Source organism: Heliconius melpomene, chromosome 10 (genome assembly GCF_056956725.1).
Source record: "Heliconius melpomene rosina isolate 202511_hmr_F chromosome 10, ASM5695672v1, whole genome shotgun sequence".
NCBI classification, from domain to species: Eukaryota; Metazoa; Arthropoda; class Insecta; order Lepidoptera; family Nymphalidae; genus Heliconius; species Heliconius melpomene.
Window position 1 is genome coordinate 3,877,295 of NC_140398.1, and position 22,023 is coordinate 3,899,317.

The 22,023-nt window shown below is 31.2% G+C and overlaps 1 protein-coding gene across 1 annotated transcript in view; it reads right to left on the minus strand.

The window, feature by feature from the left end:
- Positions 1–1,425: 1,425 nt before the first annotated feature.
- Positions 1,426–22,023, minus strand: part of LOC146535211 (zwei Ig domain protein zig-8-like) — a 106,946-nt gene continuing 86,348 nt past the window's right edge. Inside the window, exons 3-8 of the mRNA XM_085191253.1 lie at positions 15,632–15,765; positions 13,640–13,717; positions 12,542–12,674; positions 8,397–8,516; positions 6,631–6,828; positions 1,426–4,812 (exon numbers count right to left, since the gene is read on the minus strand). Of these exons, the coding sequence (XP_085047379.1) occupies positions 4,679–4,812; positions 6,631–6,828; positions 8,397–8,516; positions 12,542–12,674; positions 13,640–13,717; positions 15,632–15,765 (797 nt within the window). The 3' untranslated portion in view covers positions 1,426–4,678. The remainder of the gene's footprint in view (positions 4,813–6,630; positions 6,829–8,396; positions 8,517–12,541; positions 12,675–13,639; positions 13,718–15,631; positions 15,766–22,023) is intronic.

The window sequence follows — 22,023 nt, forward strand, 5'->3', positions numbered from 1 at the left end:
TTGTGTGTTTTCTTCTTTAGTAAAAATTTCTTCTTACACGTACAGTTTTATTTAAAATATTAAGAATTAAATATTTGATTCTCATATCAGTACAGGAGGTGTAAGCCGATTGTTAAAAAGAAGTATAAATCGATTTTACATTATACATTTATAAATATCCATCCATCAGCCTTTTAAGGTCCACTGCTGGACATAGGCCTCATTATAAATATACACTCACACAAATAAACCCCAGCTTAGACCTGTACTATACTGTACTATAGTATACTACAACGAGAATAGTATAGAAACATAACGTAACAAAATCCATGGTACGGTAAATCTATCTAAACAAGGTAGAATTGACTTTGCATGCATTTAGCATAAACGGGAAACATCGTTAAGCTGTGAGGTTTGGGGATTGAAGATATCTATTTATATATACAGAGACTATATTGGCATGATCCTTATATAGTTCGGACGAGTCTAACTGACGTCATGATTGTTAAAGCTTACATTTATATGGTATACTAGCGGCCCGCTCGCGGCTTCGCCTGCGTGATTATTAATTTCTGTCTCCATGAGTATCTACGTCCTATAAGTGACGTCCATGCAAAATTTGAGACTCCTAGCATTTGTAGTAACGAAGTTTCATACAAACTTTCAACCCCAAAAACAACCCCTTAGAAGTCAAATATTGCAAATTCCCGTCTTAGCGAGCACCTAAGTCCTCGCGAAAAAAAATTTTGAGATTACTAGCACATGTAGTTTCTGAGATCTCATGATGAGTGAGTGACCTTTCGATTTTATATAAATAGATATATAGATAGATTTATCTAGTAATTATATTATCATATAAATTATCTTATTATATTTATATAAATTTCATTATTGTCCTTAGAATATATATATATTTTTTTATTTATTTATTATTAGCGTATACAAACTTACTTACACTAATAATATTATATTACGATCTAGCCATTACGTTGACTAATGAGTAATTTAATCTTAACCTACTTTTATGATAAACAATACTATGCTAAGATTGTGTCCATCGGCACTTTTCTTATTGTCTCTATTTAAGGGGAAGTCACTTAGGTAATGTGTTCCTTTAGAATAATGTCATTGTTTTAGGACGAGCTGGCGCAGAGGTACAGAATCTGACTGCAAACTAAACGGTGATTCCATTTCCATTCAGGAGGACGGAATTTTTAATGTTTTTCGTTATATAAATAATTATAAATATTTTTAAATGTTCGTTCTTTATATTTTTTTTTAAGACTACTCGTATAATGACTCTACTAAAGTGTTTGTTATGAAAGTTTAATCGATAATAAAAAATATAAAATTATCATTCAGAACCTTAGGTAAATTATGATTCTTTCAGATTTTTTTAGAAAACACGTTAGGAATAATGGCAGTATATAAATAAAAACACAGACAAAAGTATTTACTATATTTATTTGTCAAAGTTACCTTAAAACTAACTTTGTTACAGAACCCTTCTTTTTCTCTACAATAATAATTTCGTTATTTGAAACATTTCATAGAATTTCGACACCTTATAAAATATTTTTGTCAATCTCGTACAAGTAAATAACTTGTATATTACCTTAAAACAAATAATTTAGACGTGATTAGCCTGAAGACTAATTTATGTACATACTAGCACAAAGGATTCATATTTTTTTCAGTTTTACACATAATTATGGTAGGCAACGAGAGTGTCATACTCTATTCTCTACTTTTTGTTCGACTTCGAAAAGTAATTCATTGATTGGCGGAAGTCTACGCTGGGCTTTAAAAATATAATTGAATAGCTTTAACTATTTATTCCTATAGTAAAAGCTAGTAATATATTATATTATTTTACTAGCTTTAGCTATACGATGTTTATTTAATATTTAAGTATATTTAGATTAAATTGGTGGTATGATTACCTATACTATTCGTAGTTATGGTAAATAATATCTATTTATTTTTGCTCGCAAAAAATTTTGTGTTAATAGAAAGACACACGTTAACGGCAGATTTTTCCTCGTAAATCTCAATCTCGCGGGAAATCCGGTATAAAAGGTAGCCTATATGTTTGCTCCACTACCTTTTTCTAGTTCTTAGTTAAAGTCCTATAAAAGTCCTATGTTCCGGAGATTAGCAAGGACAAGTAGACAGACAGACAATATTTTTAAACATTAACTATGAAAATACATACTTATCTTGACATCACAGACAGACATTTTATGTATCTATATATAATAATGGTAGCATTTTTGACAAAAATATTTTACAATGTGCCTTTTCATAAGTGTGAAAACAATATTGCCATTTGGAAACAATTATACATTTAAAATTTAATATTTACAATATATTTACAACTCTTATATTAATTAAGTTTATCAAATAAACATTAAATAAATCTAAATACCTAGCAAATGAACTACAATTAATACGATGGTGCTATTTCGAACAGTGATTCTGTGTATAGTTTAGTAGATTAAACAGACAGAGAGACAGACATGTATATACAGAAAGTTATATATATATATAAAAAAATGCAAAAGACTTGATAATCTCGTCGGTGTTTTTGTATAATCATATTTATTATTTAAGTATTTCCGTCCCGTCCCTTTTTAATTAACATGTATAAAAGATTAAAACGTACGAAGTGTGCATATATTTTTTCATGTTAGGTTAGAAATAGAAGGCCAGAATGGAATGAAAATCAGACACTGGCTGTTTTTAGAGTAATTAAATGTGCTTTACACTTCGAATCGTGTGTTTTTTTTTTTCACCCAAAATAACAGAGTGGCGGTGTGCATGTGAAAATAAGGTGAAGTACAGTACGGGCAAAGTGTCGTGGCCGCTGTGTTACGCTTTCTGAAAGTTTGCGCATTATACTCTTCAAAAAAGAAAAATCAAAAGTAAGAAAAAATAATATGTGCTAAAAATTTTATCTGAGCAGTCTTCCATAACTAATTTCAGTGCGGCCACAACTCGTTGACCGTACTGTTTTGCATCTACATGTCCTAACCAACCAAACATAAAGGAATCTACAGAGTTCTAGGTCATGTTTAAAATATAATTTATTATTACCCACTTCATTTCATAGTCTTATTAAAAATATTTCATTATTTGCAACGCCATTTCCAATAAAATATTTAAACGTTATTATTCTTCAAAGAAGAATATGAGAACGAATATGATTGTAAAAGTTCGGCGACATATCAAGTACCCATTATTTCGTCTATACAAGAATATCGAATTCACTATTTAAAATAAAGAAAAAGATATTGTGATCTTTACATTTCTACAGAACCTTCTTGTTGGTTTTTTCTTTGAACTGTTGCCTTTATTTCTTTTTTAGTAAAAAGAACATTATTTTATCATTTCAATCAACTTTTTTTAATTAATTATAAAAAAAATACAGGGTGGAATTGTCAGCACCACTTTAAATGAAAGTACAGTTTTAACTACTCTATAAAAGCCTAATATAATTCAGAAAAAAAATTATTCCCAAAAATGAAAAAGTTATTTTTTCAAACAAAATAAATAATAAAATTATCGTTTTAAAATAAAACGCCATTTGTAAAGTATAACATAGGCACGCACACACTTACCTGTCAAATCGGAAACGTCACACACGTATGTGTGCGTCACACCAAATACAGGTATGGATAAAAATCGTGAAATGAAAAAAAATCTTACGTCCAAACTGTTGAGGTACCTTGATTAATTTCTTAGGTGTGGGTTTGAAATATATTACCCTATATGCAGTTACAATAAAAGAAGCGCTGCCTCTTCCACTCTGTATACTAAGACCTTTATTTCAATATTAAAAAGTTAAAAAGAAATTTAAATTGATAAATGTGTTGCTAAATGTTTCTCAATTAGAAGAGAACTCAGGGACTATATTATTATGAGAATGGAAAATAACCATTTACTCTTCAAGTCTGCTCGATACGTGAAAAATCTACTTATAAAAAAGTTTACAAAATATTTTATAATAATTAGGAAGAAAGTTTTTTTTTTATTTTAGGTTACGGGATACAAAAAATATGATAAAAAAAATTGAGATCGAATCTACAACGCTGTCCTGCTTCTCCCCATCTCCCTCCAGTATTAACAAACTGCAGTAATATTCATATTCTCTAAAATAACACATACATTCGGAAATCCTTTTTAGTTTTGTGAAAGATACGTAAAGCAAAAAGATAAAATGTATTATATTTTACGGGATTGATTTAAAATGTAGCGCCCGTTACGTGTGGTCCATTTTCTCATGGATCTAGTAGACTAGTAGATTGAATTTAAAATATATGTAGCTTTATAAAAATACATTCATTTAGTTCACTTGAAATTAAATAAACTTTCGCAATTTATACGTATTTTAAATGTATTATTTATATTTTTTATTTAACCGGATTAATCACGTACAATTTTGACTATTATATATTTTTGAAAACTCGACGTTTAGAACACTGCAGAAGTCCGTCCGATATTACTGTATTTAGCATACACTCGCCAAAATTAATTAAGGAAAAAGTCACTTTTTATCATTACGTCATTGTTAACCAATAATTTAAAAAATCGCTTATTTACTGTCCTAAGTGATCTATATATTATATATAAAGTGAAAAAATCTTTACAATATATCTATATAATTTACATAATATTCTTATAAGTTTTTGTGTAATTTTCATCTAAATCCATCAATAGTGCTAGTGTAGACAGTCGCGAGGGTGCAGTAGAGGGAAATGAAAAGGTTGACTGACAACGCACAAGGCGATGCTGTGTTAGCATTACCGTGCTGCATGGCGGCTGGATGTTCACCTGGAAGAAAGAAAAATATGTATAGAATGTTCAATGAATCTAATAAATAATTATTATATTAATAACATATTAGTTCCGCGTACCCAAAAGGCTTAACCAATAAAATATACTCCATTTTCATCATAAGCTCTTAGAATGTTTAATTACTTGCAATTATGTAGCGTCGTTATATAAAATGGTGCCCGACTCATTCGTAATGGGCTCATCTTCATTCGTTATCTTAAAAGGAACAAAATAAACCTCGCTAATGCTGTTTGCTATAATGAACGTAAAATGAATTGAAATCCGCGATTAATTTTGACAGTGTTTTAAAATTTCAATTTAATTTTCTTCTTGGGGATGTCTCCGGATTTGGCATTTTATGAGTGTAAGTGCATAAATTGGTAGTAAATATCTTTATATTGCATATATTTTTAATCAAATTAATATTCATTTCTTTTCACTTTTCAGCACAAAGGATTGGATCAAGGAATTGTTTTTGAATTATGGCAGATTGTAATATCTCATCTAAGATTATAGTTAACTAATTATAGTACTTAGATTTTCAATAATATAAATGTTAACTTTAATATCTTCTTCCTTAAATTATAAGGATTATTCGTACTATGAAGTTAGATTTTTGTGGTTTCGAGTTAAATTTAAAATATTGTAGCAACCATGCAATCAATATCCGCAAAAATAAACATTTTAACGAAAAAAAATACAAAAAAAAATCGGAAGGATTTTCAACGAATCCATCCATCAGGCGTATTTGATTTTTCAACATAAAACATTTTGTTTTGAAAAAAGCTTACAGACCTCTACTGTGTAAAATCCTTTGTAAAATTGTCGAATTTCCCACCTATTTTTTTTCTACAATTCGTATTTAAAAATCTGTCTGTCTAACAAGGTAAAGCGCGGCGTTAAATTCCGCAATTCAACACACAATGGAAAATTCAACGAGAGAAATGAAGTGTCTATGCACTAGGTTCGCCGTACATCGTTCCGTTAGCTCAGCGTGAAGCTAAAAAAAACTACTCTACTAATATTTTTTCCATACATTTTTCCATACAATATAATAGTAAAATATGTTTCCCTTAATATCCTTACTATAAAACTTTTACCGGATCCCGAGGAAGAGCGTAAGTCTATTTCGCAAGTTCCATCACTCCACTGACTTTGTGCGACGTAACTTTTATGTACTTATTTCTTACAAAAGACATCGAAGATATTATATCTAAAGTAGTTTATTTATCAGAGACGTATTTTGCGAACAATGGGGGATAAGTTGGAGCTCTCAGTTGTAAATAAATAAGGGAATTTTCTTGTTATAATTCTTTATAGTAATTAGCATAAAGCCAGTCAAATGTGCCAAACGTGTGACTGTAAATACGACGACTGTAGGTTCGATATCCATTAAGGGGAATGAATTATTACTTATTTCAATTGTCATTTTTTTAGCTTTTTGATTGAATAACAAAATATTTATTTGTGGTTTAAACAAATAAAAGTCATTTTAAATAAAAAAAATATTGAAGAAAAAAACAAAACTCGGATTGAATAAAAATAAAAACGAATAAGCAGTTCATTGCAAATATCTACTTATATACTCATATAGTAAAGCTGAAGAGTTTGTTTGGTTGAAACTAACTCTAATCTAATCTCAATCTAATCTCAATAACTACTGGTCTGAATTTATTTTTTTGTATTAGATAGTCCATTTCATCGAAGAATGCCATAATAGGCATATACATTATTAATTATTTCCATTTGTCCAAGCGGGCAACGCTACATGTAAAAGCTATAGTATAAATATAAATATTTACAAATTATATTTACCATTTATAACGTGAACGTTTACAGATGCCGCTTCAGCCATCGTCGGCACGCAGCTGTAGTTCCCGCTGTCCGCTGGGGTTAGTTTCTCGATCATCAAACGAGACGTTAATTGTTCAGTCCATTCTGTTTTAAGTCTTAGCCTTGGTTCTTCGACCACTTCATTTGCGTCTACTTCCTTATATTCTATTAGTTTTGATCCTGAAACAAAAATGACTATGTAATGGTTCGTTATAGTAATCTTAGCTTTTGATTTTTTTTTTATTGTTTAATTTTAAACCTTTCAAACAATTATTTAAGTATATAAAAATTGCGTTTAGTATAGATATTTATAAACACTAGTAGTTTTAGTAAGTTATATTTTAGTTATGTACCTACTCGTAAGTATCCTATGAAGTATTTTCTTATAATCTGTCAGTCTCTAGTCGAAGTCGTAGAGATCGAAGAAAAAAGTATAATATACATTATTTTTATATGCTCATTTACATGTATTCTGAATATCTATATATATATAAAATCGAAAGGTCACTCACTCATCACGAAATCTCAGAAACTACATGTGCTAGGAATCTCAAATTTTGCATAGGAGTTACTTATAGGACGTAGGTGCTCGCTAAGACGGGAATTTGTAATATTCGACTTCTAAGGGGTTGTTTTTGGGGTTGAAAGTTTGTATGAAACTTCGTTACTAATGACATTTGTCTTTGTCATTCGTTACTAAATGCTAGGAGTCTCAAATTTTGCATAGACGTCACTAGGACGTAGTCATGGAGACAGAAATTAATAATAACATAGTTCACGCGGTTGAAACCGCGAGCGGGCCGCTAGTTTATTTATATAATAAAGTTAAAAGTAACACGAATAAATAATTGACTTCCACAATACAGCCTAAAAATATTTTATAACAAAAATTACTTTTCCATCGATAGCGAACATGATATTTGTTATAGAGAAATAACCAATGCTGTAAGTGTTATGATTCATAATAAAACGAATTGGCGAATGAAAACGGAAGTATTGCAGACAATTGAAAAATTGTTCGTCTGGTTAAAGCGTAATAGAGCAAGAATAAAGAATGAATCTACGGTAAAAGGAGAACATTTTATAGATAGTAACTGATAGGCAATTTGCCAGAAGATACGTGTTTCCGTTCATTTAACGATCTAGAAGAATCATTTCGGTTATAAAAGTGTAAAATGGATTAAACTGGAATCGGAAAGATACAATTAAAAAGAAATCATAAGGATTTTCAAATTGAAATTGGGTCAGAGCATTTAGTGCCTGGTCATTTTTGAAGAGTAATTGCGAGTTTCGCAATGGAGTTTTATTGCTAATTTATGAAGTACAGAAAGGAATATAATCATAAATATTCTGCTGGACTTAAATTCCCAGCAGCTTCATGTTATACCAGCGTAGACAGAGAAAATCTAATTTTAAGACACTCTGTTCCCCAGTTTCCGACAAATTTTCAGGACATTTTTTCACGTCAGGATACTGCGCTTTGGCTTGTTGGCTAGAGCGAGAAAAGGGAAATGAAAATAATTTATTTCCCCGAGAGGGAATCGAACCCACAACTGTCGCGTTTCTAGTCAAACGCTGTGAAACCGTGAATCCTCCAAAGCCTCGAAATCTTTATTAATCTATTTTTTTAATGAATTACGATAGTTTAGATTACCTGTACATAAAAAAGAGTTTCAAAATTTTTGCAAATTTAGAAATTTACAATTAAATACATAATACATTATTTTAGGCTAGTCTGATCTCCTTACCTTTATACCAAAATATGGTTCCTAAATCATGTGGACCCTGACTCAGGATGCATGTTAGTGAAAGTAAGCTGCCCGTTTTGACATACAAATCCGCTGGACCGAGGACTTTGGCTTTCGCTTCTGAGAACAAAAATGTTCTATTATATAAAATATACTTATTTAGTTTCTCAATATGTTAAATAATAGAAAAAAGAATTTATCTATAACCTTATGTAAAATAACAACATAGATAATAAGAAATGTCTTTGATTGTTAGTGTAGATATAAAAGAATATTTAAAAGCAGGTTTTTTCTTTTGAAAATTTTTGTAAATAGTCAAAGCACACACGTATGTATAAATTAGATAAGGAATAAACTACTTTATCACCAAATATGTCAACATATACTAAGGATTAATCGATTCCTAAATCCTAGATATAACCAAAAAGATTTATTACTCGCTATAAATATTTCTAATTAATCTTTCTCCCAGAATTAATGTCCTCGCCGTACAATAACCTTAAGAAAATAAGTACTTTATTACACTGGAGCTGGTTTAATATAATTTTGGGTTCCCTTTAATATGTATTTAATAAAGAAGAAAGTTATTAAAATACGTTGTTTAATCTCGTAAAGCACGTAAGAGATATAAGGTAAATAATATGCTAAAACAAATTTCAGATTAAATCCAAGTATACAACGGCCTTCAACATTTTTATTCGGAGATCTAATCTTCTCAGTGCCTCCAAGAATGCTTTCGTGCGACTTTTGTAATACCTTTAAGTTGATAGCTATTGAGGAATCTGAGAAAAAAACGAAAATGGTTTTTTCGTGTATCAGCTAGTTTGATCGTCATATTCTTGTCTACGTCGACATGCTGGTGTAATAAGTTGTCTTATTAAATGTGATTTTTGGGTTCGATTCGATTTCTTGGAGTTAGGTGAACGTTTATTTCTAGCAAGATAACTAGGGTGATTACTAGACAACGGGTAACTGAAACTAATGGGTAGAATCTGCCAACGGTATGCTCGTAGGTTCCTTTGAGATTCTAGTAATAAGTAATAATATTTCTTAATATTCTTACGGGAAAAAAGTCCAATTCATAATACGCAAACGACGTTACAGACATCGATACGATTTAAATATTTTTGCCTTTCCTGAATTTTAATCATTTACATGATGTCATTTCTACGCAATGGACGGGAAGCTGGCCAAAGGGAGAATTTAATTAGGTGGATAGACTAGTCTCTTAAAATAGCGAAATTATATTTGGCTATGGCCTCTTACTAGTATCAAATGCTCCGAAAAAAAGTTTTACTAAATAAAATTTAGCTTTTAAAATATTGAAATATTGAATAAATAATCAAACAATAATTTTAAATTATACTATAGGCAAAAATTATGTAAAATATACAAGTAAAATCTTCTGTTACTGTAAAACCACTTCTTTACCAGATATAGAAAAGATTACACAGACACAGCAATAACACTGTAGCGACACCACTCGTTTAGTTTTTATTGCAATATAATATTATTCTATGAACCATTTTATTTTCAAGTAGCAACTAAGCGTACTTTAGATTCTTATAAGATGACTTTAGTTTTTCAAGGGTTATATGAAATATACATAAAATTTTTTTGCCAATAATTGGACCACACAAAAGGCAATGCCTCCATAATTCGGCGGAAAATGGGGAATGTCTTAACACTCACACCTCTGCCTATCCTGCTTTAAAAAATATTTTTTTATAGAATACATATAATAACTTAGACAAATAGTTTTAAAAACATTATTCATCTCGTACAAAAGGCTAGACGCCAAGTAAGGAAGCTGGTAAATTGCAAGTAAAGACGGTAGACTGCAATTATGGAGTTTGCGTCTTTGAACACAATGAGGCTTAAGATTTAGTCTAAAAGTTTTAATGGTTAGAAAATTTTCGTTGTAATTCATTCCAGTGCTCTTGTTAAGTTTCCAGATCATAGAAATTAAGTGATGTTAACATAAAAGGATCCAGAATTTAAGCTTCATTTGTTTTTTAGCTTTACGTTGTCAAGACGCTAATCTCTCCACTTTGTGCCCTGATGCTGCTAAATCCCACACATAGAGAGTAGGCAGAAAGAAAATAGTAGTAAGAACAAAAAGATGGAATATGCTCAAAATAACTCTTTAGTATTAAATGTAGGTATGCTAAGAATTTTACTACAAACACATAAAATCTTAGAAGGAACGTGTGCACAGACGATGGCCGTATACGAAGAATTAGTGGATGTTAATATGTTCTTGCAAAATATTTTAAGTAATTCAGCTATTTTATGATGTACAATGAAAAAAAATAGTGTTATAAAGCCATATCTAAAGGAGTTGCTGTGTCTATTCCTACTTTTAAGCTTCTTCGTTATGGTAACGGGGCAAAGCGGCGTTGAGTTTCGCTAATCACTATTATATAATGCCTCCGGAAGGGAAAATTCGCCTTCAGCGGAAAACTAGGTTCCCAGATATCTCCCTGCCTACCCTGCTATGTGAGGGATACAGAGTGAAGATAAAAAAGCGTGGCGTTGAGTTCAGCAACTCAAAATATAATGCCTCCAGGATCCAGCAGAAAATTGGGAACGAAAGTGTCTCAACGACGGAGTGACTTCCCACTAGGTTCCCAGAGTTACCTCTGCTTAACTCTGCTATGTTCGGGGTAGAAAGTGAAGCTAAACAAAAAAAATGAAAAATTATTAGTTCCGAAATTTGTTCGCAAATTTCTCTTAGCAGTTACGGTATGAGATTTCAACATAACAAAGTAAATGATGTAACTGCAACAAGCGAGCTTGCATTACATTCCGCATAACGACTTCTGAACTAACAGTGCATAGACCATATTAACTTTAAGTTTTATATCGAACTTTGTTTTCGCAAACCGAGAAGATTGTATTTCAAATCATTTACAATTATACGAAGTTGCATAGGTTTTTACAATTTGGAAAATTTTAGATTTTATTTTTTTTTCCATTTTGGAAGATGAAAATATTTATCTAAAATATTTCCTCGAATCAACGAATTGAACCCACTACCTATTCAATTTACAGTCGCAAGCTTGTGCTTCTGGGCCAGGACTACCCTCAAGATCCAAGGTGCATTTAATAGCAAACAAGCAATGTAAGATATCGAAGTCTACCTACCGTATAACGTTCTTTTATCACAAACGACTTTAACCTTCGCCCAGATAAAGCTAATCTAAGCCCTATACAAGGTAAGACGCCGGCCGGCATTAATTAGTAAAAGAATCAGAGTAAAGTGCCTACTTGCAATGTCACGCTTTTACAAATCTGGCTACAAAATAAATTTTAAGGCCGTCTGGCACAGTGGCACGGCGTGTGGGTACAATCGTGACGGTTATGGGTTCGATTCCCACTCGAGGAAATATCATTATATAATTTCATCTCTACGCTCTATTGATAAGACAAAGCGCGGCTTTGAATTTCGTCACTCAACCATCTCTTGAAAACTCGGCGGAAATTGGGGACGGAGTTTCGAAACCCTAGTTTCCCTCTGTCTTTCCTTTCCTCAATATATTATATTATTATATAAAATTGTATTAAAATTGTATTTTAGCATTACCGCAAAGGCGTTACACTTTTAATTATTCATTTGAAAACATAGCCTGGAGCGAAATGACCTGATATAGCTCGTCATATTTCCTAAAAGGGATGTTTATTCAAATCCAGGCTATCTAAATTATTCAGGTTATCTTTGCGGCCTTTGACTTTTTAATTACTTTTACACTCAAAATGCAAATACTAGTCCAGTGAAAGGAACATCATGATAAACTACTGTACTCGTACTCTGTCACGAGACCACTATACAGTACTAACGAAATAAATAATATAAAATTTTAGACATCGAATTAATGACCTCCTAAATATAAATTTTACTATAAAAATAAAAATAAAATTAAAGAATCAGCTTCACGCTGTATCCCGCACACAGCAGAGTAGGCAGAGGGAATGCAGTGTTAAGAAACTCCGTTCCCCACTTTTCTCTGAATTTTGAAGGCATTGCGTGTTGAGTGGTGGAACACAACGCTGCGCCATGCCTGTTGAGGTTGACCTAGTGTTGACTAGAGCTTCTATCTACGGGATGTGTGCAGGATACAGCGTTTCAGGTTTATATAACTTACCAACAACATTGAGTTGGAATGCTAATGACATCTTGGGTTCAGTATTCACTTGACACTCGTATATACCAGCATCCCGCTCTTGCGGAAATTTTATTTGTAGTGTCCAGTTTTCTGATTTGTCTGGTCTAATTACCTAAAAAGAAAATCCAATATTATAATTATATACAAGTATTTTTGAGGTTTTACAAAAGAAAATTTATAATGCTTAATGGCCAGATCTTTGGAAAAAGGTTCAGATCACGTTTTTTTAAATATTTATACGTTTTCTAAAAAAAACTCGCTCCTCTTTACCCTCTTTTGCAATAAAAAGTCGTCTTACATTATATAATTAGATAGAATAAACTTTCATAAAATAAATATATGCATTAGTCTTGATAGGAAAAACCCACAATTGTTCCTTCTAAAACATCAGCGTACAAACTCAATTACGCCGATAATTCTCGTTAATATTTGACATATCGAACAGCCAACTGAAAATGTTTCCAATAGTTCCAATAGTGAATTAATCAAATAAACTTTTTCAAAGTGAATTTTAATTACAATAATGTGAGCAGCGTCATTCGACATGAGTTATACTCTTCATATTAATTCACATGGCACACTCTACTTTATAAAACAAAAAATATAGAATTTTTATTTATACCGTTTTTTAAATTATTTTTGATGCCAATATAGGTAAATGAGTACAGGTTTATGTCACCATACGTCTAATTTTTTCTACGTTTCCTTAGTATGTTACTTTAAAAAAATTTAAAATGTTACACGAAAACTGGAGCTTTAATTACCATGTTAGTTTCATTATAATGATTCCTAATTCTACTCTTCGAGAATATTTCAATATGTCTGTTCTATTCATTGATTTTGGCGTTATGAGCGTGCCAATTGAACACTAATCAATTCCCTAATGTTATGTTGTATGAAGAACACACAGAAACAGAAGAAGGCAGTACGGTAAAAAGAGAAATTATATTTGTCTAGAAGAAGAATGATAGCGTGACATCAGTTGACGTACTCTGTGATCCATAATATTTTTTATAAATGCAAAATGCAATAAATGATACAGTAAATGAAGGGTTGTAAAATGTGCGTTTATTTTACCTGAAATCTTTGGTCGGATGTGTAAGTTAGAATTCCGGCTGTTAATATGTGAAGATCTCGTTTTCTTATCCATGATACCTGTAACAAATAGAAAATTCTCTTTGATTTTTCTTCACTTTAAAAATATATTTAAAAAAAATGTGGTAGTAGTGTGTTTCATGTTATCAATAAATTTCACATACATAAGACAAGAAGGTACGTGTTTCATACAAATTGTTTTATCCTAGTAATATTCTTAATGTGAAAGTAAGTGAGAATGGATGTTTGTTCCTCTTTTACGCAAATATTACTGAACGGATTTTGATAAAATCTTACAGTAATATAGCTTATACATCAGAATAACATACAAGCTACAATTTATGTAAAAAAATGTATCTGTAAAATCTGTAAATTAGATAAATATCTTTATATATCTAAATTAAAACCAAGATTACCTTTCATCTCATAATATATTTTAGCATAATGTTTTTGTTGCAGTATAATCGTCGGGTAATGACCGTTCTTTCAGCGGCAGGAAGTGGAGCGGAAACTCCTACCTACTTACGTACAGATAAACTATTGTAACGTCTTTGTTTGACGTCAATTTATAAGTCATATTTTAAGTAATATTTAAGTTAAATCTATATAGATTTAATAATTATAGATATATACTTATAATAATATTGTAATTGATCGATGTCTCCACTAGAAAATAATTAAAAGGAAAAATGAAAGTTCTAAAATCAAATCTGTGCAGCTATCTAAGGTTAGTTTAGTGAAGCCACAACTCGTCGGCCGTACTGTAGCATCATATGAAGTTAGACCATGAATTGCAAGTAATAAGGCCACTTAGTATTTACATACAATTTTGTAGTTATGTCACATTGCAAAGTAAACGTAACATAGATGATAGCTAAAACGATTTTTCAAGGAAAATAGAAAATGGTATTATGTTATTATATTTCGAACTTCATATTTTTACTTTTATCCTATCACTAAAGAGAAAAAGTGATATGCTTTGTTTATTTAGGACTCGCACCCTTTTTAGTTGAAATGTCACTATATTTCTAATATTCTTTCTATATATTTCTTATAGTTTGTGAATAAAATAGGCTTTTTTATCATATTAAATTTGCCTATTATAATTTATTATATACCCATATCAATATATATCCATACTTTCGTATATCCATATATATAAAATCGAAAAGTCACTCACTCATCACGAAATCTCAGAAACTACATGTGCTACGAATCTTAAATTTTACATAGGAGTTACTTATAGGACGTAGGTGCTTGCTAAGGCGGGAATTTGTAACATTTGACTTTTAAGGGTTTGTTTTTGGGGTTGAAAGTTTGTATCAAACTTCGTTACTACAAATGCTAGGAGTCTCAAATTTTACATGGATGTCACTTATAGGACGTAGGTACTCATGGAGACAGAAATTAATAATAACGTAGTTCACGCAGGCGAAGCCGCAGGCGGGCCGCTAGTAATTATATATAACATTGGTTTCTCTATATAATATCGTACAATGTACGCAACACCACAGTCCCTTGCTTTATAAATTACTAACTATGAATACTTGAGTATTGATCATGAGCTATTTTCGACCGTCACCGTGTACTAAAATAATAAACTTACCTATAGCTGTTTCAAAGGTAGCTATGAATACATTATGAACGTAAATATTCCTTTAGAATTAATCTATTATACTTTGTATTGTAAAATTATCCAGATGTTGTATTTTCCGTGTCATTAGTAAGCGAAAACGTAAACTTTTACGTGTTAAGAATATTTTTTTTCAAAATCAAATTATTTGTAGAATTCATTTGTAGAAACTAGACAGACGAGAAGTGAAGAACAATGTATCCCAAGGTCTTTCTCTGTTTATAAAAGAAATATAGATTATACGTGACTACATAAAAAAACGTTAGGTATATAGTTTATCCAAAAATCTCCAGATTAATTATAAGTAGTAACATATTTCAAAACACATAAGGCTTACTTACCGCTTTATCGCCAAGCTGTTCAACCCTACAATGTAAGAACGCGGTCTGTCCGACCACGGTCGTCACATTCCTGGGGACGTTGTACTCGAAGTATGGGAACGAGCCCACACTGTCCTCGCCGTAATGCGCCGAGCCTGCAACATGAGTAACGTTGTTATAATGTTAATAGACTCATTAGTCCACATCGCTTGTACTTCGAAAATGTTACCATCAAATTTCGAAGTAAATTTTAGCTTAGAATATGTGTGCAATTTCATAAAATACTTGTTTAGAAAATAGTCTATTTAATTTTCGGTAAAAGCTAAAGCTTTCTGGCCTCTGGTTATTATTATTATTATTATAGAATCATTACATAACTCTACACGTTGCTAAGAGAATTTGCTAAAATACAATCGAAATTAATTTCATATTTTAAAAAAACCACGGAATAAATATAAATAACTACAATTTAGACAATAAATACTATAAGCATTATCAGTAAAATCATTTGTGTCCAATAAAAATTAAAAGCATCATATTTCACATACAGTCCGTTATTTAGCAGCGGATTAAAAATGCAATTGGAAAATTCATATATAAATATCCAATAACTCCGCGTACATTGTACAACAATTAAGGTGACGCTTCTCGCGTTATACATAAATAATGTGACAAAGCTGCAGCGAGGGTAAATCTGAAAATAAATTTCCATACATGTTTGCAAACCATTTACAAGGCAATGTTTTTTGGAATTCCGTTTGTAGCTGAGCCCAAATAGAATGGCAAATGACACAATTAGCGTAAACAAAGGTGAGTTGATTAAGAAATTATTCGGCCTGCGACAACATCTGAGCTCTAATGTGGGTTGCTGGCAGAATACTCCCAAAATTTAGGGGTTACAAGACCCCTTTTTACATGGAATTGATGGCAGAAACTTTGGACACGGCAAATGAGGGTTGACTCAATTTTTGTTTTGACTTTTTGCCCTCGAAATTTGAGTTTGTACATTCTAACTTTAACTTTTAACCAAAGTTTTGTAAGCAAAAATGAAATTAACAAATTAACGCTACAGCTGTACCTCGTTTTGTAACCATTTTGACACGTGAATATGTTTTTAATATTAACCTCGTCCAATAATAACTAAGAATATTTTTTCGAAGAATACCTATTTGGATATGTAAAACATTATTAAAATACGTAAACATCAAAGATTTTTCAATAGAATACATAATATGAACGTAAAATTTCAAGAATTTGTCTCATCGCTTCTACAGGTGACAAGCTGCCTCGATTTTTGCTCGAACGGCATTGGGATTCAAGAGAAACGCGTAGCGCGCATACTTGCTACCGTTCCACGTATAGGTAGACTATCTGCACAGTGTATAAGAATGTCTATTTTAACTATGTAATCATATATTATATATTTTTTTTGTACTTTATAGATGAGTGGTATAGATTTTTTTAATAACATTGTAATTTTGTGGTAAAATTACATAGCAGTTTATGATAAAATAGTTTCACTATATGGCTTGTAATGTTATCGCTGATTGTAAAACAAAAATAAACTAAAGACATTTTTAATATATATAAAATTTTGTTGTTTCATTAATTAAATTGCAGTTAAAACGATGCTGCTCAGTTATTTTAACGGTACACCGTAATATTGACCCAGGCTTTTTCTATGATATACCACAGTAACTCTAAATAAAAGAACTTAACATAAAAAACAATACTTCAAGAATAGCATTTCTAGAAGACAAAAACATATATTTTCAGACATTTTTTCTCATTTCATTCGCTATGAATTCACTAGTCCGTAATCGCTGCCTTTTCAAAGCAAGACAGAAGATAGAAGTGAAGATTTTAAGTGGCAAGTATGCAATTAGACTGCAATGTCAAGAAGGTCAAGTGGGGACGAGCGTGGAACTAAAAGAATGTTTCGTAATGACGATTAAACGTATTATGAGAAATTTCTTTTCATTATAATTTCTAGACAAGATTGTAATAATTAAAATGGATATAATTGATACAATTTTGGTGATTATTAATAATTATCCTATCCTATCCTATCCTATATCTTATAAAACAAAGTCGCTTTTCGTGTCTGTCTGTTGTTTCTAACTCTTCTTCTTCTAAACCACCCAACGGATTTTATTGCGGTTTTCACCATTAGGTCGAGTATTTTTCGTAGAAGGTTTATATATAGTTTATTATTTGTACATTCTTATGTAAATTAACATAAATACGAAAAATATGAATAAAGTCCTACCCGCTGAGACACTTTCGCGCATGCGCTGCTTTAATGGTAAGTACTACATGAAAAAAATGTACTGGAGTATTGTTCCTCTCAATGAGATCTACAAAAAAGTCCGCGAGAGCATATTTTTATCTTTTAAGGATAACGTGTAGTGATCATATTTCTGTCTAAAAATAATAATTTCAATATATTTTTTATTGTGAGGGATATTTTTCCATAATGGTATTAATCCTTATCCTTTAAAATACTTTATTAATTTTCTACGTTAAACGAAGATAAAATTTGCTTTTACACAATTTCGAAATTGCGAATAGTTTAAGAGAAAAACGCATTTAATTGTTGACACATCACGTCGTTGACACTTCAGCAGTATCGACTCAAGTTTTACTTATCCCTTACTCTCAGCATATAAATAAGTATATTAGTTACGTTGGCCATTTAATGTAGATCAAAACTGTCTTTACTGTTTTTCATTTTAATAAGTACTTTAGAAGTTGTTACAATATCAAAAAATCCTTGGTGCGAAACGGCTCGCCACTCGCCATGCGTCCGCCGCGCCCGCCTGCCTTACACGCATCGGTGGTTCAGTGGTAGAATGCTCGCCTGCCACGCGGGCGGCCCGTGTTTGATTCCCGGCCGATGCATTCTATTTAATTTTCCTCACAGGCAGCCACGTAGTGCTTGCTTTTCATCAGGGACACAATACCCTCTTCAGCATTAACCACAAGCAAAAAAAAAAACCCGCCTGCCTTTGTAGCAACGAAGATTTAGATGCGTTTGCACGTATTGGATAATTAGAGTTGAATGTATTATTTCAGCGCGATATATTTTTTGTAGTAGTTATTAGTAGGTAGGCTTTTGTTTATAATTTCTTCCGTTTAAAAATAGTCATTTAACTATCTAAAAATAGTCATTTAAATATATTTTAATAAGTACTTGAAAAGATTAGTAGCACAGATTTAAAATTACGGTACCTACTAAAAAATCCTTGCTGTGTAAAACAATTGGAAAATACTTATTGAAACTACGGAAATGCGGGTTGCATTAGGGTTTAATTAATTTTCACATTATCTTAAGTGCTTTGCAAACATACATTATATGAATAATCCAGTAGTAAAAGCGGGCGAAGCCGCAAGGGGGTCGCTAGTATATAATAAGACTATTAAATTTATCATAAATATTTAAAAAATGTACTTTAGAAATGTTAAAAATATATATTTATTGTAATGCTTCTTTTTCAGGGCAAGACAACTTCTACTATTTATCATATAACTTATATCCCACTAAATGACTGTTTCTTTTTTTAAACTGAGACAGTATCCAACTATAGGACGTTACTGATTCAGACGAGTTTTCTATGAAAGAAACCCTAGTACTCGTACTTGAATTGTTTAATACTTCCATTTATGGTCAAAGAGGTAATTTCACTCAAAATTCGTAAATGACTAATAAAAATGCTAATTTTCTATACAATATAAAATGTACATACAGAAGTTATGTCAATATTAAGCACAACAAACTAACTTCCCCTACAGCCATCCAAGTTAGACATCAGCCTGTAAGCCACCGTCATTTAGCCAAATTGTCAGACTGGAATCGCGCGGTTCACATCTCATTTACCCAGTTTTTACGATTTCAGAGGTGTTTTAAAGGGCACCTCGAAAATAATAGCCATTGTCTCGTGAAGTATACTTTTGTGGGATTTGCTCGTTTTCATCCGTTTTATATTTTACGTTGTTGCTTAAATGTAATATGCATTGAGATTTTTATTTAGATATTAAAAATTATTTGGTTGTAACATATTTGTTTTTTTTTCTTGTGTGAGATAAAATGCTTTTTTTTAGTTTCACGCTGTATCTTCTCACTAGTATTCTTATCACTAAGTTCCCAGGTTCCCTGGAAACTTAGTGATAAGAAGAACTCGAATTCTCGAGGCATTATACTGACCTCATCTATATATATAAAATCGAAAGGTCACTCACTCATCACGAAATCTCAGAAACTACATGTGCTAGGAATCTCAAATTTTGCATAGGAGTCACTTATAGGACGTATGTGCTCGCTAAGACGGGAATTTGCAATATTCGACTCCTAAGGGGGTGAAATAGGGGTTGAAAGTTTGTATGGATTTTTTTTTAAATCGCCACCGATTATTATAAGATTTGAAATTTAAACTCTTAAAATTATTTTATTGAACACGTGTTTCATGGTTTATTAGGATTCACCCCTAAAATTGCAAATAAGCGGGCGAAGCTGCGCGCGTCCGCTAGTGTTATTATATTTTGATTAAGTCACTAAAGCAATTTATTCAATTACATATTGCACAAACTATTAATGTAGGCGTAAATATAATTGGCCAAGTAACATGAAAAGAACTGAAAATAACATTTCATTATTAAAGCTGCTATAAAAATGCTTACAAGAATTTTCTTAGCGTTTAAAATAAACAACGCTGTGTAAAACCGCGAAAGAATTTACTTCTTCTAAACGAAATTAATTAAGGTGGTACCTTAATTAATTTGCTAGTTTATTTACATACCTTTAGAGTTTTTACTGTGAACTAAAAATAACTATCCTACCTATATATACATTTAAATACTGGGAAAATACATGCACAGTATATTATAACATTATTGAATATAATGATTTTTATTATTTCTTTATACGATTTTTGATTGCAAGAAGCGATAGCGATATAGCGAATTGCGATTACCACTAAGAAGAATAGATGCAATGAGTATCTTCACAGTAGTTTTAACTGCTTATCCTTCTGTATGAAGGATGCAGCGTAAAGCTGATCTCATAAGCTTATGCATTAAATAAAGATTTTTCATCAGAAAAATTCTAGTTGAGTTTTATTTATTATCGTCCTTCTCTGCTTTAAAAATTACAGCAGAAGAAACATCTCATGAAGCATATTACACTTATAGTTTCGGAAATGAAATGGATATGCAAAATTAAAAAAATAAATAAAAAATAATGGTAATATTGTTACTAGTAATTTTATAACGCTAAAAGAAAATAACCAAAATCTCACCTCAAACACAATTCAGGTTATTTGCACAATAATGTAAATTTAAACAAGTATAGCAATTAAACCTTATTCTAGTCCAGCTAATTCCCTTGTGCCTGGATTATGTGGGCTTTATTTTCCACTTGCTAATCTATTCCAATAATAACTATGTAATACGGACTCTCATGGCATGTGAGAGGCGTAATTCGTATTATTATATTAAGCATACACTACGCTTAAGGTTGTGAGTTCAATCCCCACTTAGGGAAATGAATTATTGTTTTCATTTCCTAGGTCTCTTTCGTATGTCTTGAGTTGCGAGAAAAAGAGTCTTTTGTCACTAGATCTTCTCTCTTCTTATCTTGCTATATACAAGATAAAATGTGAAGGTGAAGGTGAGAAGGTGTTGGAAATAGAAAGCGGTTAACGTTCCTTTTAAAAAAACAAGATAAAAACACGTATCGTCTATATGTTTCTAAATTGAAAGAGATTGTGATAATATATATGAGTTTGCTAACAATAGTATTAAAATATATATTTATTTAATACTGAAAATAGTACATTAGTTACTCTTTTTAAGTTCCACAGTTCAGGAAATACCGATGTGTAAACAAAAAAAAATCTTAAATAGGTTTATCCGATTTGGCCACTTGGCTATTTTATGTTATTCCCAAAATAAATTTTAAAATGTACTATGAAACCTTATAACATTATGTTAGTATTTGCAACCAATATTGAAGACTATACTTACATATTATATATGTAGGTATCTTTACATATTATGTATGAAGGTATCTTTACTTAAACACGTCTAAGAATACTCAAGATTACACAAAGCGTTTTAACAAAGCAGAACACTAAAATGAGGAGTGGATCCATAACAAAAGGAGCAAAATGTAAGCCAAATGAACCGTATCTGAAAAACATTACAAATTACCATTTCTTTCCTTGGATTATTCAAAGAGAATAGTAGTAGTTAGAAAATAGTATACAAAATAATGGTTATTGCTTGTCATTCTCATATTTTTACTACATTAGTAGCTCCACGCTTCTTCCCAGGGAGAACTTGATGTTAAGACACCGTTCACCAATTTTCCAAATTTGGGAAATTGGTGAAAGGTTTATTGTGATAAAAATATGACA